At 36.4% G+C, this 17,349-nt stretch overlaps 1 protein-coding gene across 1 annotated transcript in view; it reads left to right on the forward strand.

Moving 5' to 3' along the window:
• The window catches only part of Slc17a6 (solute carrier family 17 (vesicular glutamate transporter), member 6), a 41,004-nt gene extending 26,010 nt beyond the window's left edge, over nucleotides 1-14,994 (forward strand). Inside the window, exons 7-12 of the mRNA XM_005401732.2 lie at nucleotides 311-453; nucleotides 5,284-5,433; nucleotides 10,930-11,062; nucleotides 11,499-11,609; nucleotides 12,013-12,140; nucleotides 12,909-14,994. Of these exons, the coding sequence (XP_005401789.1) occupies nucleotides 311-453; nucleotides 5,284-5,433; nucleotides 10,930-11,062; nucleotides 11,499-11,609; nucleotides 12,013-12,140; nucleotides 12,909-13,244 (1,001 nt within the window). The 3' untranslated portion in view covers nucleotides 13,245-14,994. The remainder of the gene's footprint in view (nucleotides 1-310; nucleotides 454-5,283; nucleotides 5,434-10,929; nucleotides 11,063-11,498; nucleotides 11,610-12,012; nucleotides 12,141-12,908) is intronic.
• Nucleotides 14,995-17,349: the final 2,355 nt, after the last annotated feature.

Raw genomic sequence — 17,349 nt, forward strand, 5'->3', positions numbered from 1 at the left:
AGTGTTTGTTGGACCTGAGAAAATCTTCCTAAATCTTCCATAGTTAGTTACTGTGAGTTTCGTGTGTACCAGTGTTGTTCAACGGAGACAGAGATAAACCCACAGGACTAGCCTTCAGGTAGCTTGACGTCTTGTGCAAAGGAGAAGGCAAAAAGGCCAAAATCAGTTGGATAAACATAAAACCAAATTCTCTTTCATGCAGACTGTGTTTGTCATGAGGCTCTTACAGCTTTATTTCAGCATGTAACTCCTAGGTGCAAATATGTCTGATAGCTTTCGTTCACTTCCTCTTTTGCTCTGTTTCTTGCAGGAAGTTTTGGGATGGTCTGGTACATGTTTTGGCTTTTGGTGTCTTACGAGAGCCCTGCAAAGCACCCCACTATTACAGATGAAGAACGTAGGTACATAGAAGAAAGCATTGGAGAGAGTGCAAATCTATTAGGTGCAATGGAAGTAAGAACTTTATTATGGTGTATATTTCTCGTTTTTCCCATCTCATGCTCCTTGATGAACCAAGCTATTTGATAAGTTCTTATGTACTCAAACTAATTTGGTATCACTCATTTTTTTCTTTTTTGTCTATCCATATTCCTCACTTACTTAGGAATGACTGCTACTTCCTTCATCTGTAATTTTTTTCTCTATTTTTTCTTAAGCATCCTAAAATCTGCCTTAGCTTTTAAAGTTTGACTACAAAGCTAAGCAAGTTTTCAAAAATAGCTTTCTATGGTACACATTTTAAGCAAATTGAACCAATATGTTAATTGTAAGTAATAGGAAGACTCCAATTGGTCATGACAATGGCTATTTTTGCTTAATATATATTCTAACTTCAGACTTGTTATACGTGATTCAGGAAACATTGAAGAATTAGAAGGCTGTAATACCTTACATGGGTAATATTATTAACATATTTTTATTTTTTTAATTGATGAAATATCATCATTTTTAAAAATGGGGAGATGGGAAAGAAATATCCAAATGAGAAGGGGAACAAAGGAGGGAATAGAAAGAAAACAAAAGAGAATAGAAAGAAAAACCGGAAACAAAGCTTTTGCAAATAATGAGAGGGAGAGGGGATGAAGGGAGGGGGGGTGGGAAAAAAGAATGAGCAAAATGTATCACATACAGGTACAAATTCCCTATGATCAATGTTATCATTATGCATCTCAAAATATGCCACTATAAAAGTGTAAGAAATTATTATTATGAATGCTGTGGCTTCTAAATATAATATTGTAAAGTGTTTTTCTTTGGATTTGGTTTCTTTGGGAGGATGGCCTATGGAGAACAAAAATACCATTCTCTTTCAATAATACAAATATTTTATTCCATGTGTCATTAATATGCAATACATAAAAATTAATTAAGTCACTTAATATAATTTCTAAATACTCTTTAGCAAAAGCAGTGTTCTGTATTCTATTTTTTTTTTTTTTTTTGTTTCCTTCCCATATTCCCTCAATCCTTGTGTATGCGCACATGCACAACACACGCACACTCACATTTTTGGTTTTTCTCCGGTACCGGGAACCAAACTCACGACCTTGCGCTTGCCAGGCAGGCGCTTTTGCCGCTGAGCTAAATCCCCAGCCCCAGTGTTCTGTATTCTAATAGCTGTATTTCCTTATACTAAGGGTTGGAAAGTATAATTCCCGGGTTGAGGTGCCAAGATCCTTTATACTTTCTACCTCTCCTGTTTATTTTTAAATGCTCCCTTACTCATTCTGACTATGTTTGATTTCAACTGTGATTTTCTAATTTATTTGTTAGAAAATGTTTGCCTTTTTCATGTCATCTAGACAGAAAAGTCTGCCATTCATCATTACTGAGCTTACTTTGATTTGTAATGAATAAGAAATGTCCCATATTGGAAATCATTCGGAAGTGAAGTCTTCAGTTTTTTTAAGTCCTTACATGGTAGCTGTTGCATGGATGAGATAGATTGGCAATAAACTTCCACTTTGTGTTTCCTTCTTTGGCTGGCTTGATAATTACTTTCTAATGGTGTCTAGCCAAGCAGCAAGTAAGAATGTGAAGGTAGAATAGGACTGGTAAAGTGTACCCTTGTGTCTACCACCTGCAGTTACTGTAAGCAGAAGCTAAACATAGGCTGTCCTATGACTAGTTCTCAACGTAGCCTTTATTTCTACAGCCCTGCCCCCAAAGAAAATGTGGATCAGCCTTTGTCCTCTCAGTAATATGTTACTTTTCTTCATTTTTCAGTTCTTGAGCGATCACATGTCTAGATCAAGCATAGATTTTTAAAAAAATCAGAACTTTATTCTATGACTCCAAGTTCCCAGAAATAAACCCTAAAAGAATAAGAAGTAGGTTGATAAAGCAGCATAAAATCCAACTCTCCATTTCCTATACCTATGTTTTTTTTCAAATGCAATATATTCCTTCTTCTGCTTTTTCCTAAGATCTTACAGCTTTACAGTGAACCCAAGTTTGGGCTTGGCTTCAGACTCTTTTGAAAACTATGCAAGTGGCTAGGTCCACAAGGGGTAACTATTTCTCAAACAAGATACAGAAATCTGGAAAAAAAGGGGACCCTACTCGGAATAACTTCATAGCATACAGGTGCAAAAATCGGGAGCATCTTGTCATTTATTTCACTTTTGTTTGCTGAGCTATCTCAAAATAAAACGCTTTACCCATACATAAATAATTCACATGTATCTCTAGAAAAATAGTATTCTGCTTTGTAATATCAGTAGTTTAAAAGATCTGATACAAGTAGAGCAATTACCTAACGTCACCTAATGTCTAGATGACATTCAGATTTCTAATATCTACTCCATATTCTAATACCTCATCTATTTTCATATTCTTTTGTAGCCATGTGTTTTTCATCTGGATCCATTTTAGACTCACAGGTTGTAACTGACAATGGCTTTTAAATCTTTTTTGTTGTTTTCATTTATTTATTTATTTATTTGGGTACCAAGAATCAAACTCAGGATCTTGTCTTTGTCAGGCAGGTGCTGTGCTGCTGAACTATATCCCCAGACCTGTTGTTTTTAACTTTTAAAGTGCATTGAAATGTAACATGAGTACAGAAAAATGCACAGCTTTGTCTTTTTTTTTTTTTTTCTTTTGGTTGTTTTGAAACGGGGTCTCACTATGCAGTTCAGCCTGGCCTCGAGCTCACTGTGTAGCCGAGGATGGTCTCCAACTCACAAAGTCCTCCTGCCTCAGCCTCCCAAGTGCTGGGATTACAGGCGTGCATCATCATTCCTGGCTCTGTTTTAAATAGACAGCTGAACTTAAATAAACATATCTGTGAAGTGCACAACCAATTCAATAAATAATATGGTGTCAATCTACCGTATACGCCCACCTCCAGCTCTCCCCATTTTTTATAGTATAAAATCAGATACTTTTACACTTAATGAAATGCTGTATCAACTGAAGAGAAAGGTTTTCTCCTCTGTGATGTCATCTTTTGGGAAGATGATCCTGTTATGCTTAAAGGAACACTTTCCCAGCTGGGAAACATTATTTACGTCTAATATTTTTTCTGGTCATTTCTTATCGGTGGCATAAGTATTTTCATTTGGCACCATTTTGCTGAACATATTTAATTATTTTACAAACTATCTGTTTTGAACCTGCCTATCATATTGTTACTAGAAATTTTACCCAATACCACAATACTCATTGTGTACTACTAGGGTGTTTTCTTTTGCTTCTTTTTGTTTTCCATATATATGTAGCCAGCACAATATAACTTGTTACTGTATTGCTTTTAAAGTGATCTTTGAAAAGCTGAGTGGAGCTGGATGTGGTAGTGCATGCCCATTATCCCAGCATTCATGAAACTGAAGTGGGAGGGTCCTGAGCGGGAGGTCAGCCTGAGCTGCATAGCTAGTAAAGTGGTACCTTGGTTCATGAACTTGATTCTTTCCATAACACTGGTCGCAAACAGAGGTGGAAGAGAACTGAATCAGATTGAACAGTTAGGTTCAGTGTTGACTTTATGCGGAAATTTGATTCTGTTCTCATCCAGTGTGGTTTGTGACCAGGACCGTGGAGAGAATTGAGTTCACGTACTGAGGTACCACTGTAGTGGTCTCAAACAAAGAAATTAATTACAGCCACAATAATGTTGGCAATATGAGGTCACACATCCAGCAATAATTACTAAATCTGCATTTGAAAAAAGGGGATGAGGAAGAGAGAGGAAAGGGAGCAGAGGTGATATAATATTAAATGATCAAGGTATGTTAAGGATAAGTACCTAATTCCCAAGATGAATTCTCTTTTACTCATGTACACTAATTAAATTTTTTAAAAAAATTCTTCAGTAGAAATATGGCTACCTCCTCTTTTGGTATTTGGTCATGTCAAGATCTTAAGGAAAGAGTAAATAAAATTATTTTAAGCTATGCTTATTTTACCAAATTATATTGTGGTATTCAAAACAATTGTGCAAGTATTTGGGCATGTGAAGGGTATTTTCAGTTCTGAAGTACGTATGTATACTAGGTTTAATTTTCATAGGTAACAATAAGCAAAGTCAGCCATATTTATGTTGCTAATTTTGAATGTCTTGAAGATTATAAGTAAAACACTTTATCTTGGGGCTGAGGGTTTAGCTCAGCGGTACAGCACCTGCCTGGCAAGCATGAGGTCCTAACTTTGATTCCCAATACCCACTGCCAGAAAAAGAACAACAAAGAAAAGAAATCGCTTTACCCATGATGCATCAAAGGTGTAATGGGCATGAGTGCTTTAACCGGACTGCACACAGCGTGACTTTTGTAGGACCTTCTACCCCACTATCGTAGAACATTTTAGTATCATTACTTGTCAAGAGAACTTATAGGTAGGTATTGGCATAAATCATGCCAAGAGGATCTTGGGGCATTTATTCTTTGTATTTCTTATCTTCTTCCTACCAAATATATTGAATTTTCAATATTTTAAATGAAATATTTTGGTTATAAGAACTCACGTGACAGTGGGTACCTGAAAAATACTAAAGTAACTTAGAAACTGTAATTTATACTTTTGGAATTTTCTGTATATTTGGAATTTTGCATATTCTTAATGCTGGAATGATTTAATCAGGAGAGACTGGTATTTTATTTTTCTTATTCAGCAGTTATTCAGATAGTGAAAGTGAACTGGGTGGTTATAATTATCAACTCATTATCATTTGCCTACCACCAACTCATCCCCCTCATCTACATCTTGAAAATATAAAGTATTTGTTTCCATTTAAAATAGAAAATACTAAAAATGATTAGACTGACTCTCTTTCTGGAATTTCAGAAATTCAAGACTCCATGGAGGAAATTTTTCACATCTATGCCAGTCTATGCAATAATTGTTGCGAACTTCTGCAGAAGCTGGACTTTTTATTTATTGCTTATTAGTCAGCCGGCATATTTTGAGGAAGTCTTTGGATTTGAAATCAGTAAGGTATGTAAAACTGACCTTATTCAAATAGTGGGTGATTTTTAAATATTTAAATAGACATTTTGTTCTTACACCATAAGTTTGTTTTCCAAGCTTCATGAGTTATTTCTTCATTCAACGTATAACTGCTGGGAGTGTCCTACTGTATCCTATTGTCTGCTGTAAATTGCCTTGCAGAGTGGGGAATACATACAAAATAAATTTAGTCTCTGCATTTTTGGAATTTACATCTCAATCAGTGAGCAATAGTGTAGACCTTTTCCTCTAAATAAACATAATTTAATTTAGATGTCAAGTCAGCTATTACATAACAATGAAAAAAAGGTATTCTATTCAAGTGGAGATGCACTTAGATAATTATCAATTGAACTCTTATTCAAAGTTCTCACATACAGCTTTACAACCAACAATTAGAATAATCTGCACAAAATGTTGTTGTATTTTTTTCCCCATTTTTTAATTTAGAAGGCATTTGTTGAGCATAGTAGGTGAAACTTTGTGATAGATTCAGAGGTAAAAGCATGGTTTCTATCCCAAAATCTTCACAGTTTGGTGGTATACACAAAAAACTGTTACCCATCACAGAATGCTAAGTGCCACTGACATTGGTTCCTTGTTATGGAAATATAATCATCTCACATTTTCTATAAGAAGAAAATTAACTTAAAAATATAACTTTATATAGATATTTGGAATTTAGATGGTCCTTTCATATTCATGGACAACTTTGGCTGACCAGCGAGATGACTGTCATCATTTCTGTCCAACAGATAGGGCAAACAGAAATAATGGAAATGATTTAAATTACCTACAGGCGTGACAGTAATAAGTGATAGAATCAAGAGTATGCCTTGATCTTTTGAATTCCATTTAAATTCCCTTTAGGTTGCCATTCAAATGCAGGTAAACCTGAGACCCATCCAAGCACTTAGTGTGTATTTATTGAATGCTCTGTCTGTGCCAAGCTGTTTGCTGAGAGAATACACTTGTCTGGGGCTGGCGATGGTCTTGGCCATTCTCTTCATGTTGTTACCTAAGTCCGGCTGGGCTCCTGCTCTTCATATTGTGTCTCTATTAAAAAGAGTATCTGAGGGCTGGGACTGAGAAAACCTGGATTTAGGAGTAGCTATTCTAAGAGCTCTTTTGTGATCCTTGTTTCTAAGGGAACTGTTTCCTCTCTAAGAAGAATGAATGCTTTAGTCAGGGCTGTTCTCGCTGGACCTGATCAAACATTACAGGGTGGCCTTTGGGAGCGCTGAGAGGTGTTACACTTCTGCACAAAGGCTGCTGCTGGATGTGTGAGTCCGTGTTCATAACCTAGGACAAATCTGACACCAAGAGGCTGTTAGTGAAGCCAGGTCTTACAGGGGGAGAGTGAAGGAGCCAGTGTATATTTTTTCTTTTTTTTTTTTATTTTAATAGTAAAAGGAGGGAAACATTAACAGACATACAACATTTTACAACATATCACAAGCACAATAAATACAATACAGAGTTACAAACAAAGTGGTAGGGAATTAACAATGGTGGTTGTATTACATATTGATATCTTCAAAGTGGAGCCAGTGTATATTAATGAAAGTGTGTGCTCATGTTGGCCGTGCCCCTCCAATTAATAGAAAATGCTTGAGGAAAATCAGTGATATTTTGCAAAATCTAAATCGAATAGATTTGTTGATTTGAATCTCCTGTTACATTTTAAACTAAGGTTCTGGGTAAATTCTATACTCATAGGTTGATCTTGAGATTTTGATTAGATTGGTATAAATAGAAATAGTCTGATTTCACTGAAGAGGGTGGGAAGGGAGAGGTGGAGAACACAGCAGGAGCTGTGGATCTGGGCTGGCGTGGTTCCGATCCAGGCTCTACAGTGAACACTGGGAAGCAACTTCAGGCTACTTTTGGGATCATTCTCAGCCTCGGGTTTTGTATTTTAGAATAATGATATTAATATCATCTTTCATGAGTGTAGCACATTTTAAATGAAATGGAATACTTACACTGAAGATTGTTTTCCAGCGTTACCATTAAATTGGACATCCTACAACTGGAAAGCATATATATGTATGTTTATGTATATAAATGATATAATATATATTTTTATATATACTATGTTAGCTATTTTTAGTTAAGTATATATAAATTAGCTATGTAAATGAACTGTATTAGCTAACACGTATGTATAATATATTTTCCTATGCTAAAATGTGAAACTGTTCAGCCCCTTTGAGAGTGGTATATCAGGGTAAGGTCAATCCGATGATGAATAAGCACTTTGAATGATCAGAACATAGGAACCAGCCAGAGGAGCGGGAGCTTCATATCTTTTCAATTGCATATGTAGGGGAAGAGGAGAACAGCGCTCACTAGCTGCTCTTTATTGCTATGCAGCCTGCAAATTTTTGAGCAGAATGTATATAAAATAGTGAGATACACAGTCCAAACCATGATCCAGAGGAAAAGGAAGGCGTAGGCAAGGTATAGTGACCTGGAGTGTCTATAAGGAATCAGTGATGGACTTGAAATATGTAGCTTATTCTTGCAAAACCTTCAAATAATGAGGCAATTGGTGTGTGATTATCATAAATAATGAGGCTGACAGAAAGGTTTGATAATTCTCATCATGTGGCAAGTGATGGTTTATGTCCCTGAAAGCTAAGGAGACATTTGATCACCTTCCACGAGACTGTGGAACTTCAGCAGCCCTGTCAAGGTCACGCACAGCTGATATCTACTATTGTCTAAGAAACTAGGAGTTTCTAGACCTTGCAGTGTGAATTTTATGGGTAAAAGTATTCCAAAACTTCTGTCTCTTTTAGCTTCCAATTTGTCATTTCCTTGCATTTCCTGGTATGTTTTGTAACATATTTTGTAGAAAACAATAAATGAATGATAATCATATTTTTGTTCTTAGTATATTGCAAGAATAAAATACTTATTTAAGTAGATAATAAATAGCGGGATGTTCAAGTTAAGAATTTTTCAGATGTGTCAAATACTGAGTCAAATGCAAGTTAATCATGTGAGCTTGGAAAATGCAGCCTCTCTCAAGCTTTTAGCCTGCTTTTATGATTATTAAAAACACAATGCAGTTGGTCATATTGGTGCACTCCTATAACCCCAGCACTCAAGAGGCTGAGGCAGGAGGATCATCACAAGTTCGAGGCCAGCTTGGGTTATGTAATGAGTTCAAGACCAGCCTGAACTATAGAATGAGACTTTGTCTCAAAACAACAACAATAACAAACATTCCATGGCACACTGCATTGTAGAATGTTTTTTCCAGTGTTTTTAAAAACATATTAATTCCATGAAACATATCCTTTGCAATTAAGAAAAGTAACCTATATTTGCAGCATAATTCATAATGCCTAAATTGTGGAAATGGCCAATATGTTCATCTACAGATGAATGGATAAAGAAAATGTGGTATTTATACACCATGGAGTACTGCTCAACTATCGAGAAGGATAAATTTGAGTCCTTTGTATGATATTGGATGCACCTTGAGATAATAATGCTAAGCAAAATAAACCAGGCACAGGAGGTTAAATATTCCATAATTTCTTTTATATGAAAAAACCAAAATGTAAATCATTTAAAGAGCAAAATAAAACTCTAAGAATAGGGAGATGGACCTTTGCTGCGTGGGAAGAGAATCCGTAGGTGGCAGGAGAAGAGAGAGGAGATGAAGGAGGAGTAACAGGATGAGGACGTGCATTTGTGTGTCCAATGGTGGGTGATAAATGTTGATGATAGTCGTTATGCTTCGCAAGCGTGTACTAACAGAAAAATGGAGAAGCAATGTATTTTTTCAAGGTGTTTATCTCAAAAGCAATAATGTTTGCCCTAAGGTCAAATTATATTATATCTTTATTTGTCTCACATTTGTTCAGCCCTTATTAAATACCAGATTTGAACTTAACTGAGCACATTCACATGTATTGTCTGTTTATATTAATTTTTCTTCGTTTTGCTGCTGGCACCGATGTTTAGAACCCAAGGTCTGAGCTCAGTCTTTGCACACAGGTAGAACTAGCTTAAAACTTGCCTCTGACAACTGTGCATCCAGTCCAAATCCCTAGTTCTTCATCTAATAATAATATTTTGACAATTCCCTCTGTGGTGGAAGAATTCAATAGCCTACACATCAAAGTCATTCATATCTTAGTCATTCTCTGTCTCAGTCATTACAAAAATCCAGCTGCATGATTGCGACACTACACTCTATACACCCCCGTAAAAGAAAATAGAATCTTTTGGTAATCTTTTTGGAAATGTAACAGAAAATGCCCCCGCCAGTATACTTCTTTTTCTTAGTTAACCCAGGTAATGGTTCTTGTTCCAGTTCTGGTTGCTCCTGTCTCTTAGAAATGACTGATCACTGTGATGTGCACTGTATAAACCAGTCCCCAACTGACAAGCCATTCTGCCTCTGTACTTCCTGCTTGCTTATCCCACAGAAGTCCTAGACCACCAGAGATCAGGGCCTGATATTCTGGGAATGATCCTGTCGATATAAATAGATCTGCTTCCAAATCCTGGGTGTTGTTGTGGTGTTTCTGCTTACAGCTGCAGAAAGACATACTTAATCACAAAAAACACCTGACTAGTACTTGTCATATGCCAAAGATTGGACTTCAAAGTACACTTCATGAAAAACTTCCCTGTTATATGTTTGCACGTAGAGTTGGCTAGGTCCGTAGAGGTGATAATACTCTATTTAAATGAAGTTTATTCACACTTCCTGCTCCTCCTGCATCTAGAACTATGGTCTCTACATAATTAATGGTGAGAAATGTGTGCCACATTGATGCTTGCTGGGTAGATTTTAGATTGGGCTAAGTCCCAGGACATTGGTTCAGAGTCTGTACACCACTGCATGACAACATGACTACATATTAACATTTGACAAGAAATATGTAAAATTTAATAACTGATCTGCATTATGTGAACCTTTACTCTGGTGCAATTAAATACATGCAATGTTTATTATATATATATATATATAAGTATATATAAAAATGCAAGTGTGCAGTTCTTAGTCTTATGAATTAAAAATGAGTTTTAAAATACAACCTTTAAAGGCATATCAAATGGACTTTTCCTCCTCATAGCTCTTCTTCCCCCATTTCCTTGGTTTCCTGAATGATGGTTTATGGGAATACACTGATGAATATAAAATGAACACGTAAGTGTTGAATGACTCAGTGATAGACTCAGGATAGTTAATTCATGAGCTCAAAATTTGCTGACTCATAAGAGCAGTAAAAATTTTCCTTCATCAAGAAGGCAAAAAGGAGTCAAAGCAAACTGACTTAGCTTTTATCACTCTATGGAAGTTGCTGGTTGTTCTAGGAATGAGAACAGAGTCATGTGGAGACAATCTTTGCCTTCCTCTGCTCATAAGGAGTGGATGATGGATTTAGAAAACCAAGCTGATTAAGTTCCCGACTTATCCCCCTTGGGGTACATCTCCCCGCTCTTATTTTTCGTCAGGTCGGTATGCTGTCTGCTGTGCCCCATTTAGTCATGACAATCATTGTGCCTATTGGAGGACAAATTGCAGATTTTCTAAGAAGCAAGCAAATCCTTTCGACAACTACGGTGAGGAAGATCATGAACTGCGGTGGTAAGTGTGCACATGACAGGCAGGACATGCTTCCAGTTCAGTAAGTTCAAATACACAAGGGTGAATAAGTTTTACAGCGTGTCGAAATGCTTAGTTACATCTACGCCCTCATTGTTGATTTCAAATCATTTTCTCATCTTGGTTCAAATTTTCCACAACTCTTTGTTTTAAATCACTGCATAATACCATTTCTATTTATTGTAATTAACAACTTTCCTACCATTGAAAATGTAGGTTGATTCCAACATTTTCATAACAATATATTGAGCAAGTTTCAGTAAACTCCAGCATAGAAAATTAGTGTTAATTTTTGTACTTTAGTATAGGTTTTCTTAGGATTGTGTAGGCCCATAAGTATGAGAACTGTTAGCAGTGTTAGCTCATTGGTGAGAATTGCAAAATTTTGCAAAGTGTTTCCATCTGCTTGCTCCTGAAGGTTTTGGAATGGAAGCCACGCTGCTGCTGGTGGTTGGTTACTCTCATACTAGAGGGGTAGCCATCTCATTCTTGGTACTCGCAGTGGGATTCAGTGGATTTGCTATATCTGGTAAGATACTTTAATTCCTATATGTGCAACATCCTAATTGTGACTGGTGATTGTATTCATATATAATAACTGAATAACAATGAAAACACTTAGAAAAATTGCTTACATTTGTTGCTGCTCGCTGCTCCCCCAAGGTAACTCTTTTGCTCTTTATTGTTGGGGATTGCTTGTTGTGTTAAGAGAGTATCTCCCCCACTACATCCAGCAGGCATCACATCACTATTGGACAAAAAATTGTACCTCATTCCATTCTCACTGTATCCCTGAGCTAAATTATCAAAATGTAGTCATTAAGCACATGCTATGTCCCCAGTATCTTCTAAGAAGTGCTATGTAATACTCTAAGTGCCTACCCTGAAGCGGTTTAAGATTCCCTGAGTCAGTGTTTATGTGTGTATTCCAGGCTTCAATGTGAACCACTTGGATATTGCTCCAAGATATGCCAGTATCCTAATGGGCATTTCAAATGGTGTTGGCACACTGTCGGGAATGGTTTGCCCTATCATTGTTGGTGCAATGACGAAAAATAAGGTAAGACGGGGAAGACGAGTATCCCAATGTAAAAGATTCTCTGTCAGGATTGAAAAAGTTACTATGATCTCTTTGGCATGCTCTTTCTGGTTCAATCATGACACTTCAGAGTAGGAAAGATAATTGAGATTCAAAAGAAAATATCTCTCTGTGAATCCCGAAAAGATTCACTTGTCCGATCAATAAGCAAGATTTTTCTCAACACCACTTAACAGCTATTTACTTATTTATTACTTTGCTGGGTATCAAAGTCAGAACAGTGCACTACACTCCTATTTCTGATATCCCCAATGTGGAAAAAGTAATTTTTAAAATAGCACCTTATTGAGGTACGCAAGCAGTGGTCGCCTCAGGTTTATTTATAAATTTCAATCCCAAATCCTTTACGTTTGTCCACGGGGAAATATTAGTGTCAACTATTTGTCAACATACGTGTGCATAATGCTCCAAAATTGTGTTTTAATAGAAGAAAAGGAGTGAAATAAAACTATACGTAAATCAATGGAAATGAAAAGGGAATATTAATATTTTTAAATTGAACAGGTAGTGATAGATTTGGAATTTCATTTTGGAACTTTTATGTTAAACATTGCTCAAAGAAAGAGTTTTATAGAATGTTTTTATGAAAGTGTTTGCTTTACATAACTGGAACCTAGACATTCCCAAAGACAGTATTTCATGAAAGGCATGATGGTAGAGTACTCAGTGGGGATGTTGTGTTTTTAATCATGGCGCGTTTCCACTGACAGTACCATTTTTTCACTGCAGTCACGTGAAGAGTGGCAGTATGTCTTCCTGATAGCAGCTCTCGTCCACTATGGTGGAGTTATATTTTATGCAATATTTGCCTCAGGAGAGAAGCAACCCTGGGCAGACCCTGAGGAAACAAGTGAAGAGAAGTGTGGATTTATCCATGAAGATGAACTGGATCAAGAAACAGGGGACATTACTCAGAATTATATAAATTATGGTACCACTAAATCTTATGGTGCCACAACACAAGCCAATGGAGGTTGGCCTAACGGTTGGGAAAAGAAAGAGGAATTTGTACAAGAAGGAGTACCAGACTCATATCCGTATAAGGACAGAGATGATTATTCATAACAAAATTAATTGCTGGATTTATTTTTAGTGTTTGTGATTAAATTAAGTGTGATTGCACAAAAAAATTTAAAAAACGTGGTGTAAATGTATCAACCAGGCAAGTCTTGCTGTAAAAACGAAGTCAAACTCATGAAATCACCACTAAGTGCAATCTGTAGAAGTTGTGAAATTACATCATTTCCATCCGGGTCATCCATTCTTGCCTTTGTGATTTAAAGGTTCACTGTAGAAATAAGTAGTTACCCATTGGATTCGCAGGAGCTAAAACTCACCACCATTTAACAAAGCACAAACATTTGGCACATGTCATCCTACAGAAGTTAGGAAGCCAAAGCTACTTGATCATGCAAAATGCACTTATACATTTGTTACATTGTACTGCAAGATATCACACAGAAATCCTGTTTCCAAAAAAAGTGATACGATCCTATTGGCTGCACCAGATGTTAACAATATTTAGTGAGTGTAAGTAATGGAGCTGAGATCTCTCAGTGGAAGAAGTATATTGAGCACTAGCCACTCGAAAGTTGTACTAGGTAATTATTTGGATTGCATCATGTGGGATATTTTGTGATCCAAAGGAATATCTTGCAGGGTTTTATATAAAATGCTTGGGCACAAACACTTATTTTTGTGAAAGAGAACTTGTAAAGTGAGGGGTATGCTTCATGTTCTTCCATTCGTTACCTAACAGTATGAAACACTACACATTTCAATAAATTCAATTTTTCATGTAGCATATCACATAACTTTTTTGCAAAAAACAATATAAAAAAAGAAATAGACTTTAATGTATTTTTTATTACAACTTTGTACTGGTTGTAACTTGCATTAGGGGAAAAAAAAGATATATACACCATAAAGAATCTAATAAGAAATTTATTACGAAGATATAACCCTTAACATGCAATATTGAAAATAAAAGAAATAGAAAGTGGTTTAGATATCCTTCTTCCTTAATAATTAAATACTATATGACTCTTGTGCCACAGAACTATATATAATATGAAAAGTAAACTTAAGAGATATTGTAAGTAGACAATTTTATTATTTAAAGTCCCATTTAAGAGATATTTGTCTTAAATATATAGGACAGTAACTTATATTAAAATTGTATCTATGTATATCTGTATATCTTATACATATCCATACACACAGAAACATAATAAACAATCTTCACACAAACCAAAAATAGCATACACCTAATGTTGGGTTAGGGGACTGTAATTTCTACTTTCATAGAGTCGTAGACTTTTAGATGGGGAGGAGGTATTTTGCTTGTCATTTCTTAACCTAATTCAACAGGAATTGTGACATTTGTGTACCAAGCAATAAGTGTAATGCAGACAATTTCCTGTCTATATATTGCCTTCATTTTGCTTGTGGTAGCTGTTTGGGTGGTCGGAATGATTTCTGTTAACATCAGACCGCTTTATATTGTTCTCCAATGTAATAATGCACTTTCCAGTTCAGCTCAAAATATTACTGGTGTGTTTGTCTGTTCTGAATATTTGATCAGCTCATTGTGTTGTGCTAGTGACTGGACGCCCTGCTACTGCAACACAAACCATGAAGTTTGTTTCAAATGCAAACCATTCTTGACCTTAAGAAAATAAAAATACCTTTTGCTTTGTGTCTCAAAGTGATGTAATGTGACCATAGCTTTTATTGTGAATAAAACAATGTGGACTGTCATTTTGTTGCAGCAAAAAGGTTAATAAAATGCTCTATTTATGCTTTTGTAAAAGCAGCGCATTAATTTGGGTTTGTTTGATTTAGTTTGAGGCTTTAATGTGAACTTTGCTTGTAGATGCCCCAGTGAAGTCAAACATAGACTCCAGAGTAGTAGCACTGTTTAGCCCTCTGGGATTTAATGGAAGAGTCTGGCTTTCTTTAGATTGTGTGTGATGTGATTCTCTAGTAAGAATTTGAAACTAAGAAGCAGATCTAAGAGGAAAGATTTATGAAGCTCAGACTCTGTATATTCTTCATGTTCAGATTCCATAACAAGAACCTTCCCTTTCCACATTTCTCTAAGATGAAGAATTAAATGACCACCCTTCTATGACCAAGACATCCTGCTGGCTGCCTTGCTTGCTGTTAGTTGGTTTGGTTGAAATATTACAGTATAATACCACTAATCTATTTTACCACGGGAAAGCTGTTTAAATTTTGCCTATTGGTAATATTGTCATAGCTGCTGTTAAATTTAAATCAAAATTTGGAAACAAACGTACAACTTATCCGTTCACTACCACCTCTTAATTCTCATCACACGCAGAGCCTGTGCAAGGTTCTGCCAGTCACGTTTTGGTTATTGTAGTACGTAACTCTGCAGTGACCCTTTAGAGTAGGTATTAATCTGTTCTAAGTTTACAAATGAAAATAAAAAGGAAGTGTGCAAAATTTAAACAGCTTTCCTGTGGTAAAATAGATTAGTGGTATTAAACTATAATGTTTCAACCAAACCAACTAAGAGCAAGCAAGGCAGCCAGCAGGATGTCTTGGTCATAGAAGGGTGGTCATTTAATTCTTCATCTTAGAGAAATGTGGAAAGGGAAGGCTCTTGTTATGGAATCTGAACATGAAGAATATACAGAGTCTGAGCTTCATAAATCTTTCCTGCTGGAGGGGCTTATGAGATGGTTTAGTTGATGCCACTTATTTAACAAATGAGAACATGGAAATTCCATGAGCAGAACCCATTTGATCAAGGAGGGGATGCAGAGATTGTTAAGGGTTTTGAATAAATTTGTTAGCTATCAGTTAGCTAACTATTAGCATAGTTAGCTATGCTCCTTCTCCCCTCCCCCTCTTTCTCCTCCTCTCTCTCCCTCTGCTTCTCCTTCTCCTCCTCCTCCTTCTCCTTCTCCTTCTGATTCTCCTTCTCCTCCTCCTTCTCCTTCTCCTCCTCCTTCTCCTTCTCCTCCTCCTTCTCTTTCTCCTCATCCTCCTCATCCTCCTCCCTCCCTCCTTCCTTCCTTTTTCAGACATGGTTCTCCTGTATCGCCTAGGGAGGCTTTAAACGCTCCATCCTCCTGCCTTAGCCTCCTGGGTGCTAGGATTATAGGTTTATGCCACAACATTTAGTTTTTTAAATGTTTTATTTCTGATTTTTAGATGATTAATTAATGAAATCAGTATTCATTGCTTTAGTCGCTACCCCGTATCCATCACTCAAATAACCTCGGAGTGTGTGCAGAGGAAGCGCCGGGGTGTATTTTATCTCATTCTTCCTTCCACCCTCCGCTTGAAGAAACAAGCACACCTCCTCCCTCCTCCTCCAGGAGGCTGGCAAGGTCTCCCTTCACAATTTGGTGTGCAGAACAGTGCAAACTATACTTAATTCCCCCAACTCCATAACACAAGATTTATATTTCCCACAGGAAAATTGTTCTAATAATGCCTTCAGATATTACCACTTGTCACATTAATTGTTCGTAATCATACAATCATTGTTCTCTGGTCCTTTTATTCCTGCTTTTTCCTCAGTTTACTTATCATTTTATACCTCTATTCTTTTTCAATTTGTAATATGCTCTCTTATATATTTACCCATTTTATCTTCATATCTGACTTATAAAATCAAAAGGCCACCTTCCATTATATTTCTATTTTCTAGGTGTGGAGACCAAGCCTCTGAGAGTGTATATAACATCCTGAGGATTCCCCGGGACAGGGATGGAGTTAGAATGCAGACTACTTGGCCCCAGCAAAAAGTTTTTGTCTTTTCTTTTTAATTTTAAGTCAGTCTATTACCCTCCTGATTATAAACATAGTACTTGGGTAGAGCTTCATTAGGTAAATATCAGTATTAAAAACAATAAATGCAATCCATAATTCTGCTGTCTAGAGATGCGACGTTAACTTCCCAGAATGTTTCCTATGAAAAACACATATACTTTAGACTTTGCAAATTTGAAATCATATTTCATTCACTTTGGCAAGTTACTTTTTTCATTTAACAGTATGATGTGTGTCCTATCTGAACAGACTCCTACAGTTCAACACCGTATCACAAAACATGACCCACAGTCACGTGTGACATAAAGATGTTTCGGCTAATGACTGGTCACATATATATACACCGTGGTCCCATAAGATC

Source organism: Chinchilla lanigera, unplaced genomic scaffold, assembly GCF_000276665.1.
Source record: "Chinchilla lanigera isolate Chin_1 unplaced genomic scaffold, ChiLan1.0 scaffold00075, whole genome shotgun sequence".
NCBI lineage: Eukaryota > Metazoa > Chordata > Mammalia > Rodentia > Chinchillidae > Chinchilla > Chinchilla lanigera.